The 26,389-nt window shown below is 43.4% G+C and overlaps 3 protein-coding genes across 3 annotated transcripts; 1 reads left to right on the top strand and 2 right to left on the bottom strand.

Moving 5' to 3' along the window:
- Positions 1-1,798: 1,798 nt before the first annotated feature.
- On the top strand, positions 1,799-5,471 carry LOC124214305 (uncharacterized). Its single transcript, XM_046616554.1, has one exon. The coding sequence runs from the start codon at positions 3,166-3,168 to the stop codon at positions 4,057-4,059; it is 894 nt and encodes a 297-aa protein (XP_046472510.1). The 5' UTR covers positions 1,799-3,165; the 3' UTR covers positions 4,060-5,471.
- A 1,085-nt stretch (positions 5,472-6,556) lies between these two features.
- Positions 6,557-16,373, bottom strand: LOC124214304 (uncharacterized). Its single transcript, XM_046616553.2, has 10 exons — positions 15,587-16,373; positions 13,614-14,788; positions 13,355-13,541; positions 10,789-10,961; positions 10,614-10,676; positions 10,078-10,205; positions 9,623-9,994; positions 9,053-9,396; positions 8,646-8,912; positions 6,557-8,010 (listed from the first exon to the last, which is right to left on the bottom strand). Exons 2-10 carry the CDS (start codon positions 14,760-14,762, stop codon positions 7,547-7,549), a joined length of 3,147 nt encoding a protein of 1,048 aa, XP_046472509.1. The 5' UTR covers positions 14,763-14,788; positions 15,587-16,373; the 3' UTR covers positions 6,557-7,546.
- Positions 16,374-23,589: 7,216 nt separating this feature from the next.
- LOC124214693 (PI-actitoxin-Axm2a-like) lies at positions 23,590-25,204 on the bottom strand. Its single transcript, XM_046617245.2, has 3 exons — positions 24,972-25,204; positions 24,514-24,699; positions 23,590-23,885 (listed from the first exon to the last, which is right to left on the bottom strand). Exons 1-3 carry the CDS (start codon positions 25,057-25,059, stop codon positions 23,878-23,880), a joined length of 282 nt encoding a protein of 93 aa, XP_046473201.1. The 5' UTR covers positions 25,060-25,204; the 3' UTR covers positions 23,590-23,877.
- Between the last annotated feature and the right edge of the window lie 1,185 nt (positions 25,205-26,389).

The raw sequence follows: 26,389 nt of genomic DNA, 5'->3' as shown, positions 1-26,389 counted from the left end.
GATTTTTCAACGACATTAAAGAAAGAAAGAAATAAATACGACGAAGAAAAGACAAACAGATTTAGATGTAAAAAAAATAAATGATCAAGTCATTTATTTAATACACCTCTCACAGATTTCGCCAACACTGTGAGAGACTTGGAGACGTTAAAAATCGCACCTAGCGATTGACGGTACGTGACACTGTAGATGTGCAATCTATTCAGGCGAAGACGTAAAAAGATTCGGTGTGTAAGACGTTCGATAAGTGGGTCAAGTGCTGCTCAACGATCATCTAACTGCATCGACTAATGGTTTGTTTTACTTGGATTTCAGATTAGTCGGGCGATGAGCATCGATTTGGATTTGATTTACCTTTTGGCAGTACGGTGAGTGTTCATTAATTACACGAGTGTAAAATTCGCGATTTTATTAGACGCCGTTATTGAAGATTATTTTACACTTGAATTCAGTAGCGAGTAGAGATGTACGAAAATTAAACGAATACAAAGAAATAAATGTACGCATTGCGATGCAGTCGTGAATTGAGATGAAAAAAAAAAAATTAATTATTTCGACACAAACTATATGTTATATGTGTCTTTGCAACGTATCGTGGACATTTTTATACAAGCGGTATCCTTTGTTCCACGACGCCCGGCGGATATAAGTTGCCTCTAATCAGTATCTGTACAAAGGTCTCTCAGCACCGACAATAAAGGTTACAGTGTACATAGTCGTATACACAAGCGTGATCCTCGAAATACCATATTATGCTCTATGGGTGGTAAAGCTGCCTTCACACCTGCCGTCGTTGAAGAAAAAAAAAAAAAAATGATTAGCGAAACTGATCTATCAGTCGATTAATTGTTTTTAAAAAAATTTTTTTTTTTGAATTCGTGAAATTCATACGAGATTTTTTTTTTTTTTTTTCTGCGCTGTATAAATTTATTCAAAATCAACAAAATTCTTGTCATTAATTGCGATTAAAAGTATCTGTATTCGATATGTATTTATTTCAAATTGGCAATTAATAGACTAACCCCGTAACTCGCTTTACTAAGCCTAGATACGTTCCGGAAAAGTTGACCGTAAAGCGAAAAGCCGTACAACGTAACCGTATCAATTATATATTTTTACATAAACCCGTATAAATTCAATCGGATCTAATCCAATTTTTTATAAAATAATATAGTTTTTTGTTGAGAAAGTATTTTATTCTTTTTATTTCGTAGGAAAATGCTTGCGTACGAATAATTTTTTTTTTTTCGCCGTATAACGAAATATTGTGGGCTGTAAATCGAAAAAGTACCGTAATTAAAAAAGACCGTTGTAGCGAAATGCCGTATAATATCGCTGAAAAATTTTAATTGGACCGTAGTTTTTTGGTGACTTTTTGTCATCATCGTGATCGTCGAAAAGAAAATACACGGTATGATTTTTTGTCCATCGATCGGCGATATCGAAACTGTCCAGCCGATTCACCAACTCAAAATTTCAACACGACAGTTAAGCGATGAAAATTCACGGCATCCGTACATTATTGGAAAATTTCTGTTTCCGTCGTTGTCAATTGAAAAATGAAGGATATCAGAAAGGGGGAGAATTGACTTGATCGCGCGATTCCACGAAACGTAACAATATTGCAAGTCGGGTTGGTTTTTCGTTGTGAACGGAGCCTGAACACCGGGACATTGGGAGGCTGCTGCATCTGTAGAGCAATCGAGCAATCGAGCAATCGAGCAAGGCGGCCTAGCTTTGCTGTTCGTCCCTTTCACTGCTCGCGGTTTAGCGTTGTATACGCGAAACTGGCGTGGGAGGTTCACTACGAGGTCTACGAGTGTTATGTACCTGACCGGCTCTCCGACTAGTTGCTACGAACTAAAGAGACCTACCGATCGTGAGGACCGCGAGTGCTTAATCGCCGACCTACGTGCAACAACCGGCGCAGCAGGAACGGTGACAGCTTTTATTATTCACGAATCGAAACGTCGGTTCGTCGCGTCGAAAAATTTCGAAAAGGTCGTTATCAGGTCTCTTTTGGGTCTACCAGTGGAAGTTTTGAACTTGAACTAGAATCGAGTAATCGAAAATTAACAAGTTCGAAACGTTTTTTGATGTTCTTTTTTTTTGTGTTTGACGACTCGACGTCAACTCTGTGATTATTGAGTCATTGAGCCTTGTTCGCAACTTGCGCGTCGTTGACGGTTCTTCTTGATTCGGACGATTTTCTATCGCTATAATTGGGACAAAGTGTGGTACCGGAAAGAAAAGAGTAATCGGTGATCGCTCAGTGGCGGAAAAAATCGTTTCGTGCGAAAGAGAGGAGACGAGGTGCTGATATAATTGTTACTGTGGTGGATATGATGTAACTCTGTTGTTGACGTTTTGAGGATCTTTGGGGTAGAAATAAAAATAAAAGAAGAAACAAGAAGAAGAGAAAAAAAAAATAATGTGATAATTGGGAAAGAAGTTTACCCGAAGCGAAAGACAATCGAAACTCTGGTTACCTGGTTCACCTCCGTATTCCGCAATTTAGTAATTCTGTGTGACAGCGGTTTCGGTTTCGCTTTTCTCAATCTTACCCGAGGCGATATTTCGGGTATAAATATACAGTGCTGATATACTTATTGCACATGCATATGTGACGTGTAATTATGATTGGTAGTGAGGTAAAGAGAAAGGGGTTTACTCGTGATATACAAACTCTGAAAATAACGGACGACAAACTTTGCGTTGAAATGATCGATCGATTATACTTGTGAACCACGGATCGAATCGCGCGACGGTTAATCCGTTTAAATAATCTCGGTTAATCGATGGCTCGATAATTATCGCGTATTGAAAATAAAACAATCGATGTATGATGTGAAAGATATTGCCAAAAGGTAACACCTTTGTACAGGATAGCTCTTTGCCTGTATAAAAAAAAAACAAGGAAAAAACGAAAAACAAAACGTGAAACAACGGAAGGCCGGAAGTGCAGGTCGGAACATACATCCGGTGGGGAGAACGTCGACCTCTGGTTCGTCGATTCCTGAAAAAAACAAAAGAAAATAAAAAGGAAAGAAAATGGAAAAATAAAAAATATTCGATGCGGCGGCTTAACCGAGCGACAAAAGTAACCGAGGGTGAAAAGGAAGCGAAGGATAACGCGAGCGATCACCGATTGCCGATACATCGAGGATGAAGGACGTGTACGTGATCAAGGTCAAGACTCGTCCACCCCTCTCGTCTCTCTACCCCTCGGAACGAAGATACTCGGCCTCCACGGTCGGTGGCCTCGCCCTCGTTCACCTGGGCCTCGGTCTCTTGGGGATGCTGCTCGGGGTCCTGGCCCGTTCGATTCAGGGCCCGATTTTGGGCCTGGCAAGCCTGGTGCCATTCTCATCGGGGCTGCTGGCATGGCGGCGTTGGTACATCGATAGAAACATATCGATATTCTTTTACGGCAGTTTATTCTCCGCGCTTTTGGCCCTGCTTTGCAGCCTCGCGACTTTACTCGACATCACCGTCGTGTCCGGTGTATCGGCGACGTCCGAGTGGCGTTTGGAGAACGTTTTCGCCTTTGGCAAGAACGACGACGACGAGGAAACGATCGGTCTCAATGTCACTGATTCGGGGATATTTCGAGGAGGGTTTTTCACATTTTGGAGGGCGGGTGATCCTACGGATTTTCCAGCCAACTTCGTCCTTGATCTCAACCTTCTTGTCGCCTGCGTACTCGAGGCATTTTGGTCCCTACTCAGCGTCAGGATTTCCCTGCGCGGTATGAGAAACCTCGGTGGTAGCGAACGTCCAGCTAATCGTGATTGTAACGAATCGGAGAATGATCGAATAACACGGATCACGTGCAATGGTTTTGGGAAAAAACCACCTACGCCTAATCCACGACTCATAATCGAACGTCGCGGTTCCATCGACGACAACGAATTTCGTTTTCGCGATATTTCTAACGTTGAAATATCTTCCGGACCGAGACTTCCGCTGCCCGAGTCCAACACGGAGTTCAGGGAGAGAGTTGAACGTTTTTTGGCCAATCAGGCTGCACACAGAATCGTCGAGGGATCTTGCTCTTGAGACTTGGCATTTTGGTGCGGAGTGATTTTTTTTATTTATTTATTTCTTTTTTATTTAGGTTTTTCCTTACAGTATGTGCCGATTGGACTGTGGAAAAGTTTAGGAAGTATGACCGTGCGTTGAGCGAATTTTCGAAAGACGTTAAAGAACATTTGATTACCTATAAAACGAAACCAAAAGAATTTTCTCCAATTGTATAATTTTCCAGATATTTCTGTGTGAGAGTGTGTGAAAAATTCAAACCGGACGAGAGTCACCTTTTAGAATTTTGCCAAACTTTCGAAGGGTACGCGAGAGACAAAAGAAGATGCAAAAAAAAAAAAACCACCCTGATGTATATACATATATATACGCGTTGCAAAAATTGTACGTATGTATAATGTATGCATGTACAACCTATATGCCGATTTGTATTTTTATTTATACGCGATTCTTATCAACAAGTATACGTGTATTATTATGTGCTGGCAAATGTCAACGAACATGTTGCAATAATTTGCAAACGAGATTTTTGGCGCGCAGTTTTATTTTTTATTCGTATCAAAAATTCGATCGTTGTTATATGTATTACATATTAACAATACGGTAACGTGGAGCAAGTCTTGTCGTCTGATATTATACAGAGTATCGTTACGAAACCTGGCGGGGATAGAATATAGAAGGCATGCCTACTGTACATTGGCTAATGCGCAAAGGGAAAGAAATTACCCAACAAAAGACCGCATGGTCCACATTCACCGCGAGGCGTGGGCGCCTTTTTTATTCACTCAATTCGCACGCCAGGTAATATATATATATGTACATAATGACGTGTTGAAATTTTTGTTTTCCCCGCAGGCGGAACAAGAATAGTTAAAAAACGAGATTTGAAAAAAAAAAAAGAAAAAAAAACCTATTGATTCGTGTGAAATGAACGTAACAAATTAGTGAATAATAAACATAGCCTTTAGGTATCGTGAGAAAAAGAAATATCATGGATCCACGATGTTAATAGAATATTACTCCGGTGATATGATTATTTTATTTTTTTTTTTTGCGGTTGGAATTTAATACGACAGAAGAGACAGGTATCGATCAATTTTCAAGGCGATGGTACTCGCGACTTTCCCTTTCCTTTGTTCGACGCTTGAGAGAGTAATAGATTATCAATTCTTCCTACGATCTATTTGTCTAGTCTATAAGTCGCTGTTTACCACGGGCGATCTCAGTCAGAGGTGAGCCCATTTTTTTTTTTCTAATTAATTGTTCGTTGCTAATTCTTATCGGGGTTTGGGAAGAGTGATAATTGAATCGAGAATTTGGTTTCATTCTGTTTTTTTTTTTTTTTTTTCTTTTTTTATATATGTATATATAATAATATATATATATAACAAAAGCTTTATTTGACGTATGATTAAAATTACACTATTCGATATTATCGGTAATTTAGTCTTTCTTTGACCATCGATCGGCTATAAATCATTACAATTCTAGATATTCGAGTAGATATTTCAATATTAAATATTCAGTAAAGAACGTTAGGCTAAGCATATACCTAAGTTTTATTATACATTCATTTATTGAGTAGGTACACATACAATATATAACGCATTACATAACGATCATGTTTTTTTCTCGCAGTTCAATATACAAGATCTCATAATAGTTTCACTACGGTTATTATTTAGGGTATATTTACGGGAGATCGTCATTTTTCTTCGGTTCAAAATATTTTTATAAAATATTTCTTCTTCTATAATGTTTATCATACAATATATCAGTTGGTTATACGGCATACGTATTCATATATACTATGTCAATAAGTATAACGCGTTAATGCATAATCGTTATACATACCGTATGTATAATACTCATAGTAACAACAACAACAACAACAATGATATATAATAATATGTTTATTAGGTATATACATATACCTGTGACCTAACCATTCTACGTGGTATATATATGTATATATCGTTACGCTATTGTTGCAACGATTTTTATTTTTTTCTTGCTGTTTAATTATTATTATTTTTGTCGTACTATATTACGTGTAGGTATTGTCCTTGGTCCATTATTATATCATTATTATTACGATACAGTGTACTTTTGAAGGGATGAAAAATCATACGTGACGTGTAACGTATAAATTAAAATATACTATCAATCACCCGTCTGTATAATTATTATATGGACGTAACTTGCTTATTCTCAACGGCCGGCTGCTTTACAATTGAAATACGTACGATATACCCGTTCGAAAGTTGTAACGCATCTATCTCTGGTATTATCAAATTCAATTATAGATGGACATTTTTCCACAATTGAAAAAATAAATGATACAGATCGGTTACATATTGAGATGTTTTCGTCGATTTTTATAGCTTTAAGACATTTAAGAACGGGCCGAAATATCGGCTCAGCCGTGGAACTGATGTGAACGTAGGTGCGCTGATCATTTTTGATTAGATTTTTTATCAATTGAGAAGTATTAATTTCTTCGTTTTGTTATCGCTCGTTTTTTCTTCTTTTTCTTCTTCTTTTTTTTTTTTTTTTTATTACCCTACAGACTTCGTACACAATTACGATTACGCGGCGTGTATATAATATTAATGTTGTACATAATGTTGCGTAGGTATTTAGTAAATTAACTTATCGATACAAATCAGAGGAATAGAGAGAAAGAGAGAAAGAGAGGGAGAAATAAAGCATCGACACTTTTATCAAAAATTATGGCTCGGACGAGAAGGAATGAAATTGAAAGTACAGTTACACGGAATGAAAAATTTTAAAAATAGGGGATGAAACTTACTAATTAAATTAAAATATCGTAATCGGATTCTACCGGGATGTCATTTGAGTTTAAAAATTAAATATATGTACATTATACACGTTTTCTTTATATTATACAGTCTATTCTACGGCACATATAGCTGCGGATAGAAGAATAAAGTTTTTCATCCTTGTCTACGTGGAAAAAAAAAACAATTCTTGTTAACGATATAAAAATAATATAATTAATGAAAACTTGTCTTCGACATATTTCATACACGGTAAATTAATCAACGCCAAGACGAAGAGGAGGGAGTCAAAACAAAGAGGGCAAGAATTCAGCAGGCTTAGGTAATGTGAATAATAATAGTAATAATAATAATAATAATAATAATAATAATAATAATAGTAACAACAATAAAATCAAACTACAACTCATAAAATATAAATCCGTTGTCGAGTTGATGAATTAATTTATAATACAGAGGTATTTTGCACATACCATTCGCGATCTAATAACCTGACCCTAGATGATTGTGATAAAGAGTGGTCTCTGCGTAACTTCCCGCCTTCGGAACGACGTCGAGGGCGTAGGATCATTTCTATAAATAACGAGAAGTCAACGGGCAGGAAGTTATTCGGAGATTCCCCCTGCGTCACGCAGCTTGACGATATTCTCCGGAGAAGTGAGAATACGATCAAGGGGAGTGAAAAATAAAGATTGTAAAAAATCCTAGACGTTAACCGGGCGGACGCTGTCGTCCGATTGGGGCTGTTCGCCACTCTGCCACCCCGAATCAAGGGTGGTCGCGTCGCTCAGGCAGCATTGGGGCGTCTCTTCCTCCCGGTACTCCCGGTCCCTCGGATCGAGGCTCCTCGCTTTCTCCGGATCTTCGCCGTGGGTGAACTGGTCCTCCCGGAAGTAGCCGGAGGCCGTCGGACTCTCGGGGTTTCCCTCGTCGACACCCTGAGGCGTGTAGTAGGCGTACCTACCTTGCTGTATCACCTCGTACTGCGCGTCCGGGGCCAAAAACGGACCCCGGACATTTCGCGGCTCGTCGCTGTTCGCGTAGCTGTCCGACACCGCGTCTCCACCCTCCGCAGGAAGCGGAAGCGGGAGTCTGGACCTCTTTGACAGCTGACGCTTGCCCAGACGCGCTGCTAGGTAGTCGATTCCCTCTGATCCGTTGTCGACGCCTGTCGATGACGTTAAAAGTCGTGGTTTATGCGACAGTGTGCCAGATAAATGCGGCAAATATCGTCAATCTCAACCTTCATTCAAGGTATTTCTTTAGACATCGGTGAACAAAATATAGGTACTTTTATTTGCGGTGTACACTGATTAGGACAATTTTATTTTTTAAGGTAATTTCCGAGGGGTTAACGCATGCACTCATTGATTTTATGTACACCTGATTGTAGGATTACAAAGATTTCGGGAGATTTTTAAGGGATTTCACAAGATTAGCGGAAAAGTTTACACTAGATTTCACGAGTGATTAACCCCTCGGTAATCTTACACTGACCTGTCAGATCACGCAAGTCAGAATTTTTAAACAGTTTCGGATTCCAGGAGTGATTCGAAAATGAATTTAGAGTGAAATTAACTTGAAAGATTTTTCTATCGCTTTGCTGTTTGATCTGTGTGTAATGTGCGTGTTCGAGTTTTTGTACCGTGATCAACTTCTCTGAGACACGAAACACAAGAATTCAACCAAAAGAGAATCCGCAAATTTTTAAAAGAAATTGGCTTGCATTAATTGTCTACGAAAGAGATAACGTTGGGCTTTGTTGCCATTTGAGGGATAGTTAATTGCCGGTAGAATACCCACCTTCTTTATCGACTGCCAAGTCGTAGAAGCTGCTCTCTGGCCCGCAGCACGACGAAACATCGCCGAAGTAAAGTTCGCTCTCCGACTGTTTAGGCACAGCGGCTGGTTCCTGTTGGAACGCACTGTTCTCCACACCCTTGAGTGGCTTCCGTGCTCTTCTTCCCTTCATCGTACCCTCGTTCCCACCCTCTGGATCCGTGCTGTTTGATATCTCCTCAGCGTTCTCGTAGTTCCCCGAAGAACGCTTAGTCGCCCTCGGTCTGTGGTCTGTTCATGAGAATTATCAAAGTTCGGAAAAATCCACCAGCTTATTAACCGTAACGGTAGTTTTTTATAACAATACTGGAAACAATGCTTGAAAAGTTACAGGAAACAACTTGGCAATACCAAGTCCAAAAATCACTCGCCTTCGTTGACACCCTCGTAGTTTTCAAGCCGCTTTGCCATCCTGGGTCTTGGTTCGGGGACCTGAGGCCTCCTCGCGGGACTGTTGGGGTCGCTGTATGGCGGTGGTGGGCCCCAGAGGGGAACGGGGGTCTCGAGAACGCTGTAGGAAGCGGTGCTGGGTGTATAGGGTCCGTTCTGGGCGTTTAAAACACTGTAGGGCCCAGCGCTCTGGGCGTTGAGGACACTATAGGGCCCCGGGGGTTCGACGCTGGCTTCGACCTGCCTGGACGGAACGTGAAAACCGTAGTTGGAGTCGGGGCTTGGCGCAGGGCCGCGAGACCTGGACCAGGGGAGTCGCCACCGTCTGAGGAATAGGAAGAGCGAGACTTTAGGGCGATGGAAAAGCGGCAAGCAGTGAAAAATGGAGCGAATTTCTCTCGTAAGGGTTTACACGGGTTTGATTATGATTCGATTCACTCCGAGCGTTTGGAGTGGAAAAGTTCATTCTCAAAGAGTGCGACTGTTCACTCCATCGTGCGAGTTGCGCAGTTATCGTTCCAAGGATAGAGATTTAGATAGAGAATTCTCACCTGGCCGGTGCCAGGTCCGGGTTCGGAGTGTACAGGTTCCCCGGTGTTTGGGCCCACCAGGGACTTGCACCTCCGCAGTCGTTGCAGCAGCCACAGGTCCCGCTTGTTGGGCCCACCGAGCCGCCTTGGCCGTACAGTGATCGGCACCGTAGCTCGAGCTGTTCCCAGTACATTTTCTTCTTCTCGTGACTCAGCAGCTGGTACACCAGCATGCAGGAGAATATGCACGCTAGGATACCAGCTACCGATACTCCGAACAAGGCTCTCAGACAGGCGTACAACGCCCCGTCGACCACCTCGCAGTCCGACGTGCCCTCAAAAAGCACCCCAGGATCTCCCCGGGACTGTGGCGTTCTGTAGCACGTGCAGGATCTGGATTTTTTTGTCCGTTAAGCCGTGGTTGATTGATGATGACATTAGTTTTGTTATATATTGTTCATATCTTTTTACAGTACCTCGCTATTGGCGTGTAAACGCACTCGCGGAGTCCCTGGAGTCTCGACATATGGACGACTGTCGTTGTTACCGTAACCAGTACGCAAACTAGCGCACAAACTACGCCGAATGACCCGCATACTTTCATCTGGAAAAAAATGAGAGATATTTTTATGACGTTAAGGCTCACGCCTATATTTAATCACGATAATATAATCATACCAACAGTCATACTTGATTCACGATAATCTTCAAGGGTGATGAAATTATCTGATTATACCGTTTAACGACCGCTTTTAAAAAGAGATTCGTTATGTTCGTTTCTTGGATATTTGCAATTTTGATTAGAACAAATTGAATTCCTGAACATATTTACTATCTGATTATGCAGATTTATACAAATCGGTAGTATCAGCTAACCAGCTATCCCAGTTTTTGTTGAGTTTAGAAAAGAATTTCACGTTATATTTGTGTTTATTGACTGTTTGGAATACTTTGAATACGATTGCGAATTGCCATTTGGTAGCGAAACTTTCATTACAACTGTTTTACTTACAAGGATTCCGTATCTGAGCTTTCGTATCGCCAAGAGAAGAGTGAACACGCCCATAAAAATTAGCTGAAAAGAAATCAAATGTGTTATCAGGTCTGATTGTTTCCTGCAGTTTTGAACCGCTTAGTTACACGGAATGTTCGTTCGAGAACACTAGTTTTTCGTGAAATTTTCTCACCATGGTCCCAGGGATGTAGGAAGGTACGGTTTCGAAAAGGACTAAACTGGCTGTGTGCGCTGATAATACTACGTGTACCGCTATAAAAAGACTTCCGACCGCAGCGCTGAGTCCTGCACAGAGGCAGCAGAGCACGACGTACTTCGTGCAGCATCCACCGTCGCCCGAATGTCCTGAAAAACGGTTTAAAAAACGTTTATCTTGTGTGGTTAGGAAGCTCGTGAAAGTTTTCCATTTCATGTTTCATGCCCATTCAAGAAACCGGATCTTGTGCAACAACAGGGAGTAAGTGACCGCCAGGCGATTGGTTTACTGTAAAGTAAAATGTGAATTCGTAGAAGCGTGTACAAGGCGTGAGTTTTTCCCACAGTCAGGTTGTTCAAAGTCGATAAATTCTGTGGCCAAATTCCTAACGCGGTAGGTCGTTTCGAGATCCGAGAAATAACCTGCGCGGAAAATGCCTTTATGGTATTTTATCCATGACAATGACAGGTTACCGGGATCGTGGCGTCTACCTGCACGATGCACTGTTACGTCTCTGACCACCTATGCAAGCGTCTTTCATCTTCCCGCGAGGATTGCCTAACCGATAAAGAAACTGCTTTTGTAAACAAGACTAAACCTTTCTTTTCACTGGAAAAACCAACTGCTACGACGTTACTCGCGTATTTCTCATTCCATGGAACATGGGAAAATTTCACTGGCTTTGTGTCCCGCAAGGCATTGTCATCGGTTCACTCGCTTCGACTAGGTAAATATTCTTTGTGCAGGATGGTAAAAATCCGTCTATACACCAGGAATTCAGAAATACCGTTAAAATCGATCTGCCGTGCTCTTCTTATTTTATTTATGTTTTTTTTTTTTTTTTATTTTTTTTTCAAGTATAGCATGCGCTTGAACAAATTGCGGAGCGTAGCGATGGATTAAACCAATCAGTCTAATGAGAAGTTCACGGTAATCCCAGAGCGCCTATTACAACATTCGGGCTTCCAATCCGGGGTGAAGCCTCGACGTCGCAAACGTGTTTCGTTGTCAGTTGATTTTCCTCCGTCGAGCTGCGCGACGCGACGAACCGGGAGACTATATTATCGAAAAAGAAAAACAACACTAAAAACAACATGACAATTTCGTAACGTGAGTTTAAACCCTTATGGTAATCGAATCCAGCAGCGACGGGTAACCCGAGAAAGCGAGCGACTGCAAAGGAACGCAACGGCTTGTCGGAAGGTGTGATCGCGCGGTAAAATCGAAGGCGGTGGTCGTCGGTTTGAGGGAAAGGGGTTGAGGAGGAGAATTAAGGCCGGTTTGTAGCTCCTACCGCAAGGGTGTGGATGTCGCGGTCTCGGCAAATGTGAAAAGTGCCCGTGTCCCAGATGGCGCGATGGTAAGTGCGCGTGGGGTCCCAAAGAAAAAGGGTAGCCCGTTGTTCCACCGTCGATCTCACCACCTAGACGACACCGCACTATTTGCAGCACCGGATGTCCGTCCATCCTTCGTTTATTTGAATCGCATTCGTCGCTTTTTTCGTTGATTTAAAAGCAAATACTCTGTTTTCTTTTTACTTTATTCAGACCTCTTGCACGGCTCGGGCCTTTTTTTATTTCACACTTCGGCAGTGTACGATTATTGTATTATTATTGTATTATTTTCGTTTTAGTGTGGCACTAGGTATAGGCAAAGTTTACAACGTTACGTCTTATGTTTGTTTTCTTTTTTCTTTTGGAACTGGTATCAAATTTCATTTCATTTTATTTTGTGGCATAGTTTTTCAAGTTATTGAAACAACGAATTTCAATATTTTTACTTTGTTGTCAAGCAGCTGCAAGCTCCAAATAATTTTTTAGGTTTGACGAATTTCAGATCTCGGTATCGTCATCTGATAATAAAACCATGTTTCCGAGGCATTTTTGGACACTGATAACCGGTTTACATGTTTAGCAATTAAAAATAACACTCAGGATCTCCGTTGTAGGCTGCAGCGCGTCTTCACTTTTTGTATATTAAGAGCGGAGGAGAAAGATGTAAACGGGAAAAAAAAAAAAAAAAATGATAGGAACATCCGTCGAAGAAAACGCCAGAATCGAACTGGGGTAGATACGGACAGATCAAAACACACTGAGAGCACTTAAGTTTCACCTCACGACACTCCAGCAAATCAATGTTTCCCGACACATCTCTCTCGACCCGTGGAGAGATAAACTTGCTTACTTATCACTTAGAGCGGAATCTATGCCATCCCTTGCGTTCATCTTCGCTCACCCAAAAGCGAGACGGCCAACTGATCGATATTCGCTAAACGGTTAGCGCCGCGTCGCGGCTGACGTTGGAAGCCCGAAGGGGATGGAAACCCAGCGCGAGAGTTACAAATTGAGTGCTTGCTGATAAAACGCTTTTAGCAATTGATAAGGAAACTCTTACCTTATAATTTCTATGGTGATTCAAATTACCGACCCGAGGCTTTGACTTCCCGCGTTGGATGGATACAGGAAAGTGCTGACTTACTGATAGCTAGTCATTTCTCGTCATGGTAGGGGAAGATTTGATTAACCAATTTGTCTAGACTCACGGTGACTGGAAGTCGAGGTGTCGTAGTGTCTCGTGGGCCTCGGCGGGGGCCTGGGTGGTAGAGCTGGGGGTTGATGGGTCCTCAAGGCGACCTCATTCTCGTCACAATCATCCTCGGAGCCTCGCTTGTTGGAGCCATCCTGCTGTGCAGCGTGGCACTGGCACTTGCCCTTGGCAGGAGAAGGTACCTGTAAGGATTGAAAAATGATAAATAAAGATTGTCCGATTTTCGAAATACGTGCCGGTCCCCGCTTGCCCACCTGAATGGCGTTGACCCCGATTAACGACGTGGTCTTCGTTTCGCCGGGAGTTTGGTTGTGAGCGTGGGAATGCGAGTGAATATGCGTATGGTGGTGAGAATGATGTTCGAGGCTGGATGGCGCGCGTTGCCTGGTCTCCGGTATGGGGTTACCATGCTGAAGGCTGGGGTGAGGATGGAGAGTTTGCGCCTGATGATGACTGTGGAGCTCGTGGACGTGTTCGAGTCTGCTGTGAGCTCTGGTGTTGGCGTTGGAGGACGAAGACTCGGAGGAGATGCCCGAACTCGCGTGGTGATGACTGCCGGGGGAGAGTGGAGCGGTGGTCAAGCTGCCGGACGAGCTACCGTGGCGGTGGCTGATGAGAGAGGACGCCGAGAGGGTGCTGGTCGCGTGGTGATGGTGGTTGGGGTGATGCCCGACGCTCGACACTTTCGGGTTCCCGTGATGGTGGTGAGTGTGCTGCCTCGGGTGCTGCTGGAAGGCGATTTGGAGAGTCTCGTTTCCCTCGAGGCTGCGCGCCGGGGCGTGCGAGGCTACGTGAGGGTCGCTACCGACCCCTGGGTGGAACTGTTCGTGGTTGTGTTGGTAAGGGCTCAGGATCTGCTGGATGTTTTTTACCTTCTCTTTCGTCGTAAAGCTCGGCCGTTTCTGCTGACCCGGCTGCTCGGCCAATTGCTTGTCCAACTCCTTCGCGTCCAGCATCGGACTCGGACTCGACGACGAGCTGTGCTGGTGCTCGCCTGGCCTCGACGACGACTCGTGTACTCGCCGGGCGGCTTCGAAAGCCAGATTTCGGGATATGTCAAGGTTCCTAGGACTGCACGGCACGTTGTGGGTTCTCCTCCCTCCCGCTGACCTTGGACTCGAGGTGAGGTTAGTTCCGGGATCAGCGATTCTAGTCGCTTCTATGTTCTGCTGCAACTCTGGTCCCGAGTCACCTCTTCTTATCGGTACGAATGCATTCTGCTTCGTTTCCAGCACCCGCTGATGATCTTGTCCGCTCGACAGCCGATTGCTTACCAGGCTTCGCTCAATTCTGTCACGCTGGGTTCTCACCGAGTCCACCGAAGACATTGCCGAACACTGGCAAGGGTGCGGTGAACCTTCTGGGACCAGGTCCAGGTCACTCGGCGGTTGTTGCTGAGACATTTTTTTCTAATTCCGTCGGTCACACCCTGGAATCGGAACAATCACTCGATTAGAATCTAGTCGGACGGTGTTGTCAAAGAATAGGATATTGGTCGATGAACCGTTTGAAGCGTAACCATCAAAAATTCACAGACCCAGGAGGTGTACCAAAATACTAAGCTACGCATGTCTGTCTGATTAGACGGATAACGGTAAATCGTAATCATTCGGGCTATTCAAGTAGAGCAGGGTATTTGAGAATAAATTTCTGCCAATGAAAAACGGTCAGAGATCGTCCTAAAAATTTCGAGCCGTAGATAGCCCTTCGAATATTTTGTTACAGACTGAACGGATCGTTTTCGGTGTGGTAAGATATTAGTTGACCGATTTCAAAAGCAGGTAGCCGAAAGTGGCCGCTCAGGTCAGCTGTGCTACACCCAAAGGACTAAATTCGGAGAACCCGTAAACAGAACGAACGCAGCCGAATTGCTCAGGTCAAAGATTAGCGATCAATTACTCAAGTCGTGACATGTTTCCCGAGCAGCTGATGAAGCGCTTCATGTAACTGAAGGAAATGAGCTAAACGCAAGGGATAATGTATAATTATTAATTACTCTACTTGACGTTATTTTTCTTTTCAGTACTATTTATTTCCTCGCTCACTTGTCTCACATTCTGTCTTTTTTTCATTTTACTGACGATTTGGAAAGGCATCGGCTATAACCATGTCCATACCTGTATTATAATTCTTGTTCATGCATAATTTAACAATACCGATGCTTCGTTTCACCGGTACACAGTGAGAACGGCGTGGCCTAGCCTATACCCAGCTTATTATAACCCACCTGAGTCGGTGGTTTAACTCTTGGGTTCGACTGAGGCTAACGGTCTGCGAATCGTTCTCTTCCCGCATCGGTCGTCTGGAGCTTGTTAGATCGGATCCACCAGCATGTTGTCGTAGTATACGCTTCACAGTAGATCTCACCGTATGCAACGTTTATACCCATGACTTTGCTAGCCCCATATCGGCCCCCGCGTGTAACCTCGCCAAGCACAACGACCCACAGACGACGACGACGACGACGAGGATGTTCCGGCCACTTCGCACGCGTCAAACACGCACGCAGTCACTAACTCACTAACTCACTCACTCACTCGTCCACATAACATCACGAACGTGCAGCGCATCCTTGTAATTGCGTCCATGGACCAACATTAGTATCGGGGATAATTTCACAGTCAGGATTCGGTCCGGCAAAACGGAGTTGGATAATAACATAAAAATGGTTCTTACTCAACACATTTTAATACATGCATTATAATTATCCACGAGTGATCAAACAATAGTCTGGAGAATCAGTCTTTGTCTCGGTTTTGGTATCTTCCCGGGTATCCGTTGGTTTTTACCGATTCCAAGACTGACTCTGGGCTGTCTATCAAGACTCCTATCTTCCTCCACGAGGTACGGATTACCTACGTTCGATTTCACGATTAGCGAACACCGGGTGTATCGAGAACCGAACAGACCGGGCACTGGCTTTAAATCGCTATTCCCACACTGCAAAGATTCAGTCTTAAACGGCGGACGCGCAAGACAACCGTCCAGACGATCGACCCTCCGCCTTCACTCGGAGGCGTTCTGCTTTGGAATGCGCCTTCGGCCCCTTCCGCGGTCCCCTCGTCTCGATTCGGTTCGCGCTAAGGGCCCGCGCGCCCAGACGCCACGGGCCTCAGCAGTCCCACGCCATTCCCCCACCGCTGCCCTCTTCTTCCCCCTCCTTGACAATCCATCGACGCCATCACCTGCACGCCCGCCGCTGCCGTTGGGACTTACCTTGTCTGAGAAAGTACAACCGGGGCCCCGTTTTGTTCACGTATAATTCTCGGACCCCGATTTTGTCGATAAAGACGGACGGTCCGATCCTCAAAACTGCACCGACAGAGATCTGACTTACTGGCCAAACTGACGATGACGCTATTTCATGTATAGTCGCTCTTGAGCAGCGATCGGCAGAGGTATGAATGAACCGGTATCCTCGGTGTCATTCATGAAATTCTTAGATAACAAGATGACGCTGCTTGTAGATGCAGGAAAAATTATCTAGAATCAGATGAACGCGTTTTTAGTATACTGTTTATTTGAATTAAAACGGCAGATGTATAGATGAACAATTTTCATCGAAACGGTTGAAGATTGTTACAATAAAACGTTACCCGTTTCTAGTTTTTGAAGAATATTTACTTTGTTCTAAAGAAAATTTGCGAACTAATTACGTTCCGCCCAGATCGGTTTGTTTGTTGAAAAAATTCGCGACGGTAATAATTCAGTTCGGGGTTGAATCAAAACGCTTCGAAAGCGGATCAAAAACCTTTGACATCGAGGGCAAAATTCAGTTGCTACATTAGGTACAGTAACTATTTTAGTTTCGTTTGTTGAAAAATTTCACCTTCAAACTTCACACTCGCCAATGAACGGTGAAATAAAGGGGTGGTGGTTGAAACTTGGATGAATCAATATTTCGAATAGTCGATATATCGAAATTTCAAACATGTGAAAAAAAATAACGAAAAGATGAATGGTTCGAAACATTAATTTTTGAAAACGTCATCGATCAGTAGTCATTTCAATCAGTGACACTTTCGAAAATAAGGTTTCGAACAATTCATCTTTCGTTATTTTATTTACGCATGTCTGAAATTTCTACACATCGGCCATTCGAAATATTGATTCTTCCAAGTTTTAACCCCCACTCGAATAAATTCAACCTCGGGATTATCACGTCGTTAATTAATGACGGATCATTAGGTGATATTCCAAGCTCCTTCGAGTAATCATGGTATTCCAATATTGTTGGTAACTTATCGCCGCAGAGTGTAAGGCGGGGGTGTACGACCGAACGGTATACCACGAATCTAGTTTAACCAGACCGGTATAGATCCCGCCACGAGTATCTTCGAGCCTGTGACGTCACAGAAATATAGTCAACAATAAGCAGGCACACCGTATTCTTGTAGAATTGATAATTGTGAAAATAAAACGGCACATCAAATTTGTAAAAAAAAAAAAAAAAACCCCCATATCGCTTTTAACAAATCGTTTATAATCGTCGTCGATTATCTCGAAATGATCCTTCACGCTTAAATTGTTCTCTCGGCGTACGGAGATGAAGTCTAAATCGTCGAAAGAGACGGCGTGTGCGCGAATGTTTATACGCGATGGTTGATGAGTGTGGGTGGCGATCGACTCGACCCGAAAGCAATCGAAGGTTCGAGCATGACGGAGCGCGGAGGGCGAGTGGTTAAGGGGTAGAAATGCATGGTTGGCCGGCACCAGCTGCAGGGTGTTATTGATACTACATTTCGCCCAATTTGACGAATTGCCCGCGGACTAGACTAATGGCTCGGATACACCGGAGACGGACGGACGGACGGACGGGGGTCGAATACCGGGGAAATTATTGCCTCCAGTAAAACTATAACCACCCATAACTTTCGCCCGTAATGCTGGCAGCGCGTTGTAGGACTGAGATGAAGAAAGAGACGGGATTATAACCGTTCGCGAAGCTCGCAGCGAGGGAGGATCATCCGAGCGAGAAATTAGAGAATGTTTCCTCTTCGCTCGAGAGGCCCGGGAAGAAAATGGACTAATGGAAGGAGAGAAAGGAGAGACTTCCGGTATTCACTATACTCCCTAAACACATCGTGAGGTACACGATTGGCCAGTGGAAATGACGCGCGGAAATCAACTTTAGAAACTGTGATCAATAACTTTTGCGTCGAGTTGAAATTTTCCCAATAAGGCAAGTGTAACAGTTATTGACACGAGTTTAGACCCGTCAGTTGATTCTTCTCTTTATCAAAATTATAAATTTATGGCACAAATAGTGAATTTCTTCAATCGCTAGAGGGTTGGACAGGATTCGTACGCACAGGGAAAACCTGGAAAACCGGAAAAACTCAGGGAATTTCTTACAGCAGGGAAAGGTCAGGGAATTTCGAAAATAAGACTGGAATTTTTAAGTTTCTTGAAGAAATAAACTCGTTCTTATACGTACATTACTTGATATCAAACCTCCTTTCGTTTTTTTCTTACTGAAAATCGCTGGCTGTTGTTTGTAAATTATCAGTCGGACAGTAAATTAATTACTAGGTGATATCGAAGGTATTAGTATTAATAAGCAAAAAAATTGTCTTTAATCAGCGGCATATTTCTTGGAAGGTTACTGAAAAAAATCCTATTTTCAGGCTGGAACACCTGAAAAAGTCAAGGAATTTCGGGTTCCAAAAAGCGTACGAACCCTGGTTAGACACGAGAAATTTTTTTTCTTTCTGTCACTTTAGAACCAAGGATCAAATCGGTACGATTAAAAAAGGTCGATAATCGGTACACGTACCGTAGTTATCTTGACTTTCTTACGGTTTCGTTGGAACCGTCGCTACAAGATGTCGATGGTTCGATTTGGTTCCTTACTTCTTACTTCTTCTTTTTCTTCTTCATCTTCTTCTTTTTTTTTTTTTTTTGGGAGGATGCCGCCGGACCGATGTGTGATGTCTGCGGATAAATCCTCGGCTGCGGGTGGCTGCATGGATCCGCTCGCTGCGGATATGTGTATAGCTATATAACCGCGCTAAATAATAAATAGGAGAGGGTTTTCCAGGGGGTTCCCCGAGGGTGCCATTAGCGGGGCACGGCGCAAACCCCCCGGTGCCGCCGCCACCCGGAGCCCAACCCCCGCTGGCCCAGGGTCTAATACACTTAGGGCGCTCCGCAAGACACGTAGTCTATGGGAAAGTATGGCAAGGGGGAATTCGCCCCGCGTACAGCCTCCTCATACACACACACACACACACACACACACACACACACACACACACACACACACACACACACACACACACACACACACACACACACACACACACGCGCGCGCGCGGCATAACTCCTCCGCCCCACTTGAATCCATCTCTGATCGCCATTTTCGCGAATACCCATTTTTTTCCCCTCCCTCACCGCGGTTTTTGTCGCCTTTCGAGCTGCACGGCTCACCGTTGAATATCCATAATTTGTCGAATCTTCCGCTTCTACTTTTCGAACCAGTGAGGAATTATTTCGTAAGAAGAGCTAATGCTGTTTCGAAATTCCGCGAAATCATCGTTAGGCAAAAGTTTGATCGATCCTTTACAAGCAGGAATGGAAATTAGGACAGGGGTGAAAATCGTATCGATGAAATAATTACCTGCATTATCTCGTTGCGACGGTTTTGGGTACACTTAACTTTGATCGTGCGATTATCGTGCCTTGTGCGCACTTAAATGTAATCACCCACTCGAGCCCTGTCCCTTAAATGTACTACCGGACTCCACCACCGATGCCGGTTCAGTTTGGGTAAAAGGAAAAAGAGGGTAAAAGATAGAGGCATAGAGATGGAAGGGATCTTCGGTTAAAAATCTCTTACCCTGCCGTTATACTCGTCGAAAATGCCGCACTGTACGTATACGTGTATCATATACATATGAACCTATACCCATCAAGGTTGAAATCAGATTCGGATCACACCCTCGCTGCTAGCTTCAATCCTCAATCCCCAAAACGATCCCTCGATCGCTTCTTAATATCTCAAAAATGTAAAGGTGAATTTTGTTTCGTTCCTTCTTTTGCCAGCTTAAGATGCGTGGATGCGGTGATTTGTTTTTTTTTTTTTTTCTTCATTCCAAATCGTCTTCAAATTTGTTTTTATTTTTTACACAAGATTGGGAGCATTGAGGTTATTATTAATTGCAGCAGTTCTCACAACTGGTGGAACAGTGTCATTAGAGCAAGTGATAGAAAAGTCGTTTCCAGCAGGTATCGGATAACATATAATTAACCCTAATTGGTCACACTTCTGTAGAGTCGCGTAACGGTCACATTTGGTGAAATTCACCCAAAACGTGATATTTTACTTAAGAAATGTGGAAAAAAGGAATTTATTTCGCATGAACGATGACGTCGAGAGGTTCATTTCCACGACTCAGGAACTCTACGAGGGGTTTGAAAAATGTTTGGGGTGAAATTTACTCCGAGTGACCACGTAGGGTTAATCGGTGCCGTCTGCTAATTCTTTTCCTTGGGATAGGTCAATAAGTTCGGGAAATGCTCCATCGGCATCACCTCGTCATCAGTGTCCAGATGTAGGGAAGAGGCGGGCAAAATGTGCCCGTTACGTTACGGGAGGAATAAAGTTGGACAAAAATTACATTTCAAGCGTTATCGAAATTTTTTGCAATTTTTTACGCTACGTTCCATATTACCCGCCTCTCCCCTAACACATACCTTCGGTATGGAATGAAAAAGGAGAAGTAAGTGAGAGAAAAATGTGATTGCAATTGGTCGAATGCAGCACGCGAACATGATGCACTAGAAAATGAGCGGTCAGCGATGGCGGGGCGGGGGTTGGAGGCAGGTCGGCGGATATCGTAAGTATCAATAATTGAGCAGTGTAGGGTGGTCGGCCATTTAGCGGTCGAGCGAAGCGGACTGCCGGGGTTTTCGCTGTGTGCGAAATGAAAGGGCAGAAAGCGAGGGGGGGGGGGGGGGGGAGGGGAGAGCTGGGACCTGCGATCCGCGGTGTTCCAGCTTCCGGAGAGTTCACCACCACCACCACCACCACCACCACTACCACCACTACCGACCGAGGCATGGGGTGAAATGGGGTTGGATGGGAGGCAGTATCGGAGCTCCTATCGGCGAGGGCTGGTATCGACATGTCGGTTGCAGGTACAACCAGACCTCCGCAAGGACGACGATGCGGGGAACCGTTCGTTCCACGGAAGCTGCTGGTGCATGATGCGGCTATCGCGCAAAAAAATATACAGACCCATCTGTCGCTGCACATCGAAGTTACACGATTCGAAGAGTGACTTTTCGAAGTTATAAACAACCTTGGGTCGGTCTGGTGGTTTTAGTCAGAGTTAACGAGAATATTGTGTAGAGTTCTCAGTGTCGAGGTCGAAGGAAAGAGAGGGGGGACCCTCTTCCTAATATTTTTTATTATCGATGAAGATATCGTTCAAGGTTACAATGAAATATTCATTTATTGATAGATGCAAAGTGGCAATTAAAATTAAATACTCCCAAGTCTCATGTATGAGGTGAAACTTTCAATATTGACTTGGACTTGGAAAAAAACAACACTGTATCGTCGGTATTGTTCATTTATCGTCCCTCATTCGTGTGGTAGCCAAAGTCGTTGAGCTAAACAATGACGAAGGTTACACGTTAGCTCTGACAACTAAGCTAAAGCGAACCATGGTTCGATTGTTCCAAAATTCTTAATCCAGTTTAGGAAACGTCTACAAATTTTTATTCGGTTCTTTCTTCGGAGTATTTAATTGTAAGTGCCGCTTTATATCTATCGCTAAATGAATATTTCATTGTAATCTTAAATGACATCTTTATTAATAATAAAATGTGTTACAGCTTTTCTGAGGAGGGCTCCTCTCAGTGTCGCAACGTCAATTTTTTACTTTGTTCCTTTCAACCTCGACACCGAGAACCTTACGCCATTTATTATCATGATAAGATCGATAAAACATTGAACAATAAAAATACTATTCTAATTATCTTCATCGGCAGAGAAATCATCCACACTTGAAAGGCATCGGGATCGATTTTGTATCAGCCTCATGACTGACTCTCTTCAATTTACGTTTCCACGACTGCCACAATCAGTCGGAATGAATGTATACCAGCAACTTTTTTGCTCTCTCTTTGTTTGTCTCCGTGTAACCCTTTGTTCCTAGTTCCGCGACGAAGATCAGTTCTTGACTTCGTTGTGTCGGTCAGGTTCAGTTTCATGTTTAGGTATTAATTTCAGTCCGGTATAAAATCCTCTTTCACTTTCACTTATTTCCATAAGTTTCCGAAGCCGATTGTCTCATTAATTCAGTTCCAGGGTAGAGTTATCAATCCGAAGCTTGAAAGATCGCAAAGGGTGCAGGGTGGGTTAAGTTCCGGGTGTTGCCTGGGGTGGATTGGCGACGTACCTGAGCCCGGCAACCCGGGTGTTGGTTGTTGGGATGAGAAGAGGTAGCGAAGCGTAGTCACCGTCTCCGTTTGCGTTTTAACCCCCATTAGTGACCCTTGGGGGAGGAGGCAAGAAATGCGGTGTGAGCGAGGCATGTAGACGACGCCTAGGAAGCGCCGCACGCGACGCCGAAGGAAAACTCTCTCTCTCTCTCTCTCTCTATCTTACTCTCTCCGCTGGCAAACTCCCGGCGCGAGTTAATGCCGCATGTAAAAATGCCGGAGGGTGGTTGGCTTTATATCTACACCCTCGAACCGCCTTCATAATCGTTGTTGCGTCTTGGTGATCCGCTTCAACCGAATATTGTGCTGTATACCTACCTGCCCAAGCTTTATACCTTGTTCGAGATATTAATATACACCGTAGCGAGCGAGGAGAGGGGAGAAAACTCTCTTCCGCAAGGCGAGAGCCCAGATGCGCTACTGGAATATCTAAATAACTTCAACGTTTTAAATCGAATAAGTAATAGCCGAGATATAGACTCTCCGGGCTTGGGGAACGAGGGAGATGGAAGGAGAGAGTGAGAGAGAGATACTATTCTTTGGCCCCGCTGCATAAATGAGCATTCTCTGGCTCGACGATTTCGCCGCTTTATACTCTGCACTCCTTACCGCTGCTATACAATTTTTCGCTTATCTTTTTGTGCCGACAATTTATATGCGGAATATATTGCATTGTGGACAAAGTTGAAATAGACACAAACGAATTTGACGGTCGCGGATCGTCGTGACGAGAGTGAACAGAATGAAGACTTTGGTGAAATTAGCAATGTTTTTTTTTTTTTTTTTACTTCTTTTATTCAAACTCAACAAACATATTTTGAATGTATACATTCATAGATAACAATATTTATAAATCGTAATCAGTGGGATAACAATTCTTATTTTCTAATTATTTTATTTTCTTGCTTTGTTCTTGTCTATCGTCTATCGTTGTCTCTTCTGCTCTTCTTTTATCTCGATGCTAACGTCGTTATTAATATAGCGGGTATTTACAGGTGGGTGATTAAGCAGCAACTGCCTGTATAGCTTCGGTGAATCTATGTGCATTAATTGTGTGCGATTGGGTGATCAATTATCTGAAACAAACGAAGAGAAAAGAATGGTGAACATCGGTGTGCACGTTGTCACAATGTTAATTATGACCGGTTTATAAAGGTGTAGTGGATGTTTGGCCTGCAGTGAAAGCTGAGCAAGCGCCTAGCTGCAGTATCAACAGAAGTGGCGGTTGTGGTCAGGTGTCAACCATGCTTGGAGTCATCCATAAAAGATGAGAGACAGCATGTGTATATACATACGCATGTATAGATATACGAATTGACGCGGTATCCATGAATATACATAGAATTCGAACGAGAAGATTCGGATAATAAAATAGCCTAGGAAAATCTCTCTCTTCGTCGCGCGTCGTTTTGTATATCATACGACTGCTGGTAGATTTATGGACGTATAATAATAACAATCACGCGAGCGATTAGCATTCCGGGTACAAAGATACAAATTTCTTCTCACCGAGAAGAGAAACAATTTAGGGCAAAAAATAAATAAATAAATAAATCGTCCTTCTCTTGGGATGTTGTCTCAAACTCGGTTGAAACCACGATGTTATTGCTCGAGTATGAATTTGCATGAAAGCGTTGCTCGATGGTTAAAATGTCGAGTTACGACGCAGCTGTGGACGAATTGAAGAAACGTTTTGAAATTTACCTTTGCAAGCGTTCAGGCACTCGTCCTTGGTCAAGAAATTATTCGCGTTGCCGAAACAACCACCGTAGTAAAAGCTCACGCAGTCCTTTTTCTCGGGGTCGTAACCCCATCTCGGCATTCTGGCTCTGCATATACCAGTGACCATTGGAAGGACACAGGACTCCTTGGTTGTCGCGGGTTCCGATTCTGAGGAAAAGAAATATACGTTGTCAGAAAGTGACTGACAGTGAGGTCGGAAAGACGATTCGCCAGTGTCATAAACTGGTTCGTCTTGGTTCATTCCTCAGAGAAGAAAATGAACCCTTGGCCACGGTTTATCCAAACCAAAATACACCGAAACGAGATGCTTAACGATCTCTTCCAAACCGTCGGGATAATCTGGACCGCTCTTCTATCGTCGCAATTAATTAATCAAGACCCCGGTATACGTATACATGTATATATATTTGGAAACTCACCCTGGTAACGAAAGTCGGAAGGGAGACCGACGACGAGTCCGCAGACGCAAGCGACGATGACGAGGAAAATGACCAGGTTGGAATTCATGTTTTTGAATCAACCGTACTTTCAACAACGAACTTGAAACGGACTGGAACTCGCACTTGGCGTTCTTGATCTGTAAACTTGACGCACACGGCTGCTTCTGGTTTTACGTATGATACCTTTGAGGCTGGCTCAATGCTGGCCAATGTGACATATGCTGAGCTTATATAGCTGCCAACGAGATCTCTCGTAGTGGGAGAATCGACGGGGGAAACCCGGCTCCTCGGTTCTCAACGACCGGGGCACACTTATTTGTTGAAGAGAGAACGTGCTCGAAGTGCAATTGCACCTTTCGTCTCGCTCATCATTGTCACGTCTGTTTGACGATTTTTGCGAGAACCGACGTCAGTGAATTAGCTCTTCAGATTTTTCTTGTATGATTGCATCATTAATGCGGAAATGTTTTGCAAACGATTAAGGTGTGATGGAATGATATTCGCAACGTCTAGAAATTTGTTTTACGGATTTAGGAAGTGCTTGATCACTTCGTGCTGTCAGATACTTCCCGTGCATTCAACATCGCCACTTTTCCGGTTGCGTATTAAGTCGTTCCTGACGCAGAATTACCTCTTGTTAATTGTTCGGTATTGAAAGAAACGAATGATTCATTTGAAATATTGGCAATTGTGTTGACGGGTAATCACACAAGTATGAATAATGCTCTGGGAAGTACCTTGAGCCTGGATCCGTGCGACGAAAGGTACGCCTACTAACGTGACTTGTGTAAAAATGTAACCCCTTGTTATATAAAAAATCCCGGAATAATATGGTGGCGATTAATCTAAAACCAGACTCGAATTTCTCAGGTATGAATTAGGAATACAGATTAAAAATCGTTTCCAAAATAGGTCTGAAAAATGCTGATTGATCGTAATAGTTTGATCGAACTACAGGCAAGGTTTTGCAGTGGTCCGTTGGGGTAAAAATATTTATGGCGAAGTCTCAGTGTTTTTAATTTCCGTATTGCATGAAAAATTCACATTGTTATACAGTATCGCAGTAATTATCGTATAGCATAAAATTGCGAGAACCAGCGGCTATCGGGTTGCATAATGAGTAAACTGATATATGAGCTGCGCTGCGTTTTCCTGATGACAATGTAAGATTGCACCTCCAGGCAGATCCGTACAAAGGTGTATTGTAAACTTCGGTGTAATAATAATGAGCGCCCGCTTACTCTGGCCAACAATACAATGCGCAGCCCGTATTTACCTACATGTATAGAGGTGCATGCGTCTATACTCACGTTATATGTGCCAATGAATATGTACACAGAGGCACGGTCACGGAATGTGTCCACATCAACATGGCACATCGGGCGTCGAACTCTGAT

This window comes from Neodiprion pinetum, chromosome 3 (assembly GCF_021155775.2).
Source record: "Neodiprion pinetum isolate iyNeoPine1 chromosome 3, iyNeoPine1.2, whole genome shotgun sequence".
NCBI lineage: Eukaryota > Metazoa > Arthropoda > Insecta > Hymenoptera > Diprionidae > Neodiprion > Neodiprion pinetum.
Note: the sequence above shows the minus strand (reverse complement) of the source record. Positions and strands in the feature narration are given on the sequence as shown.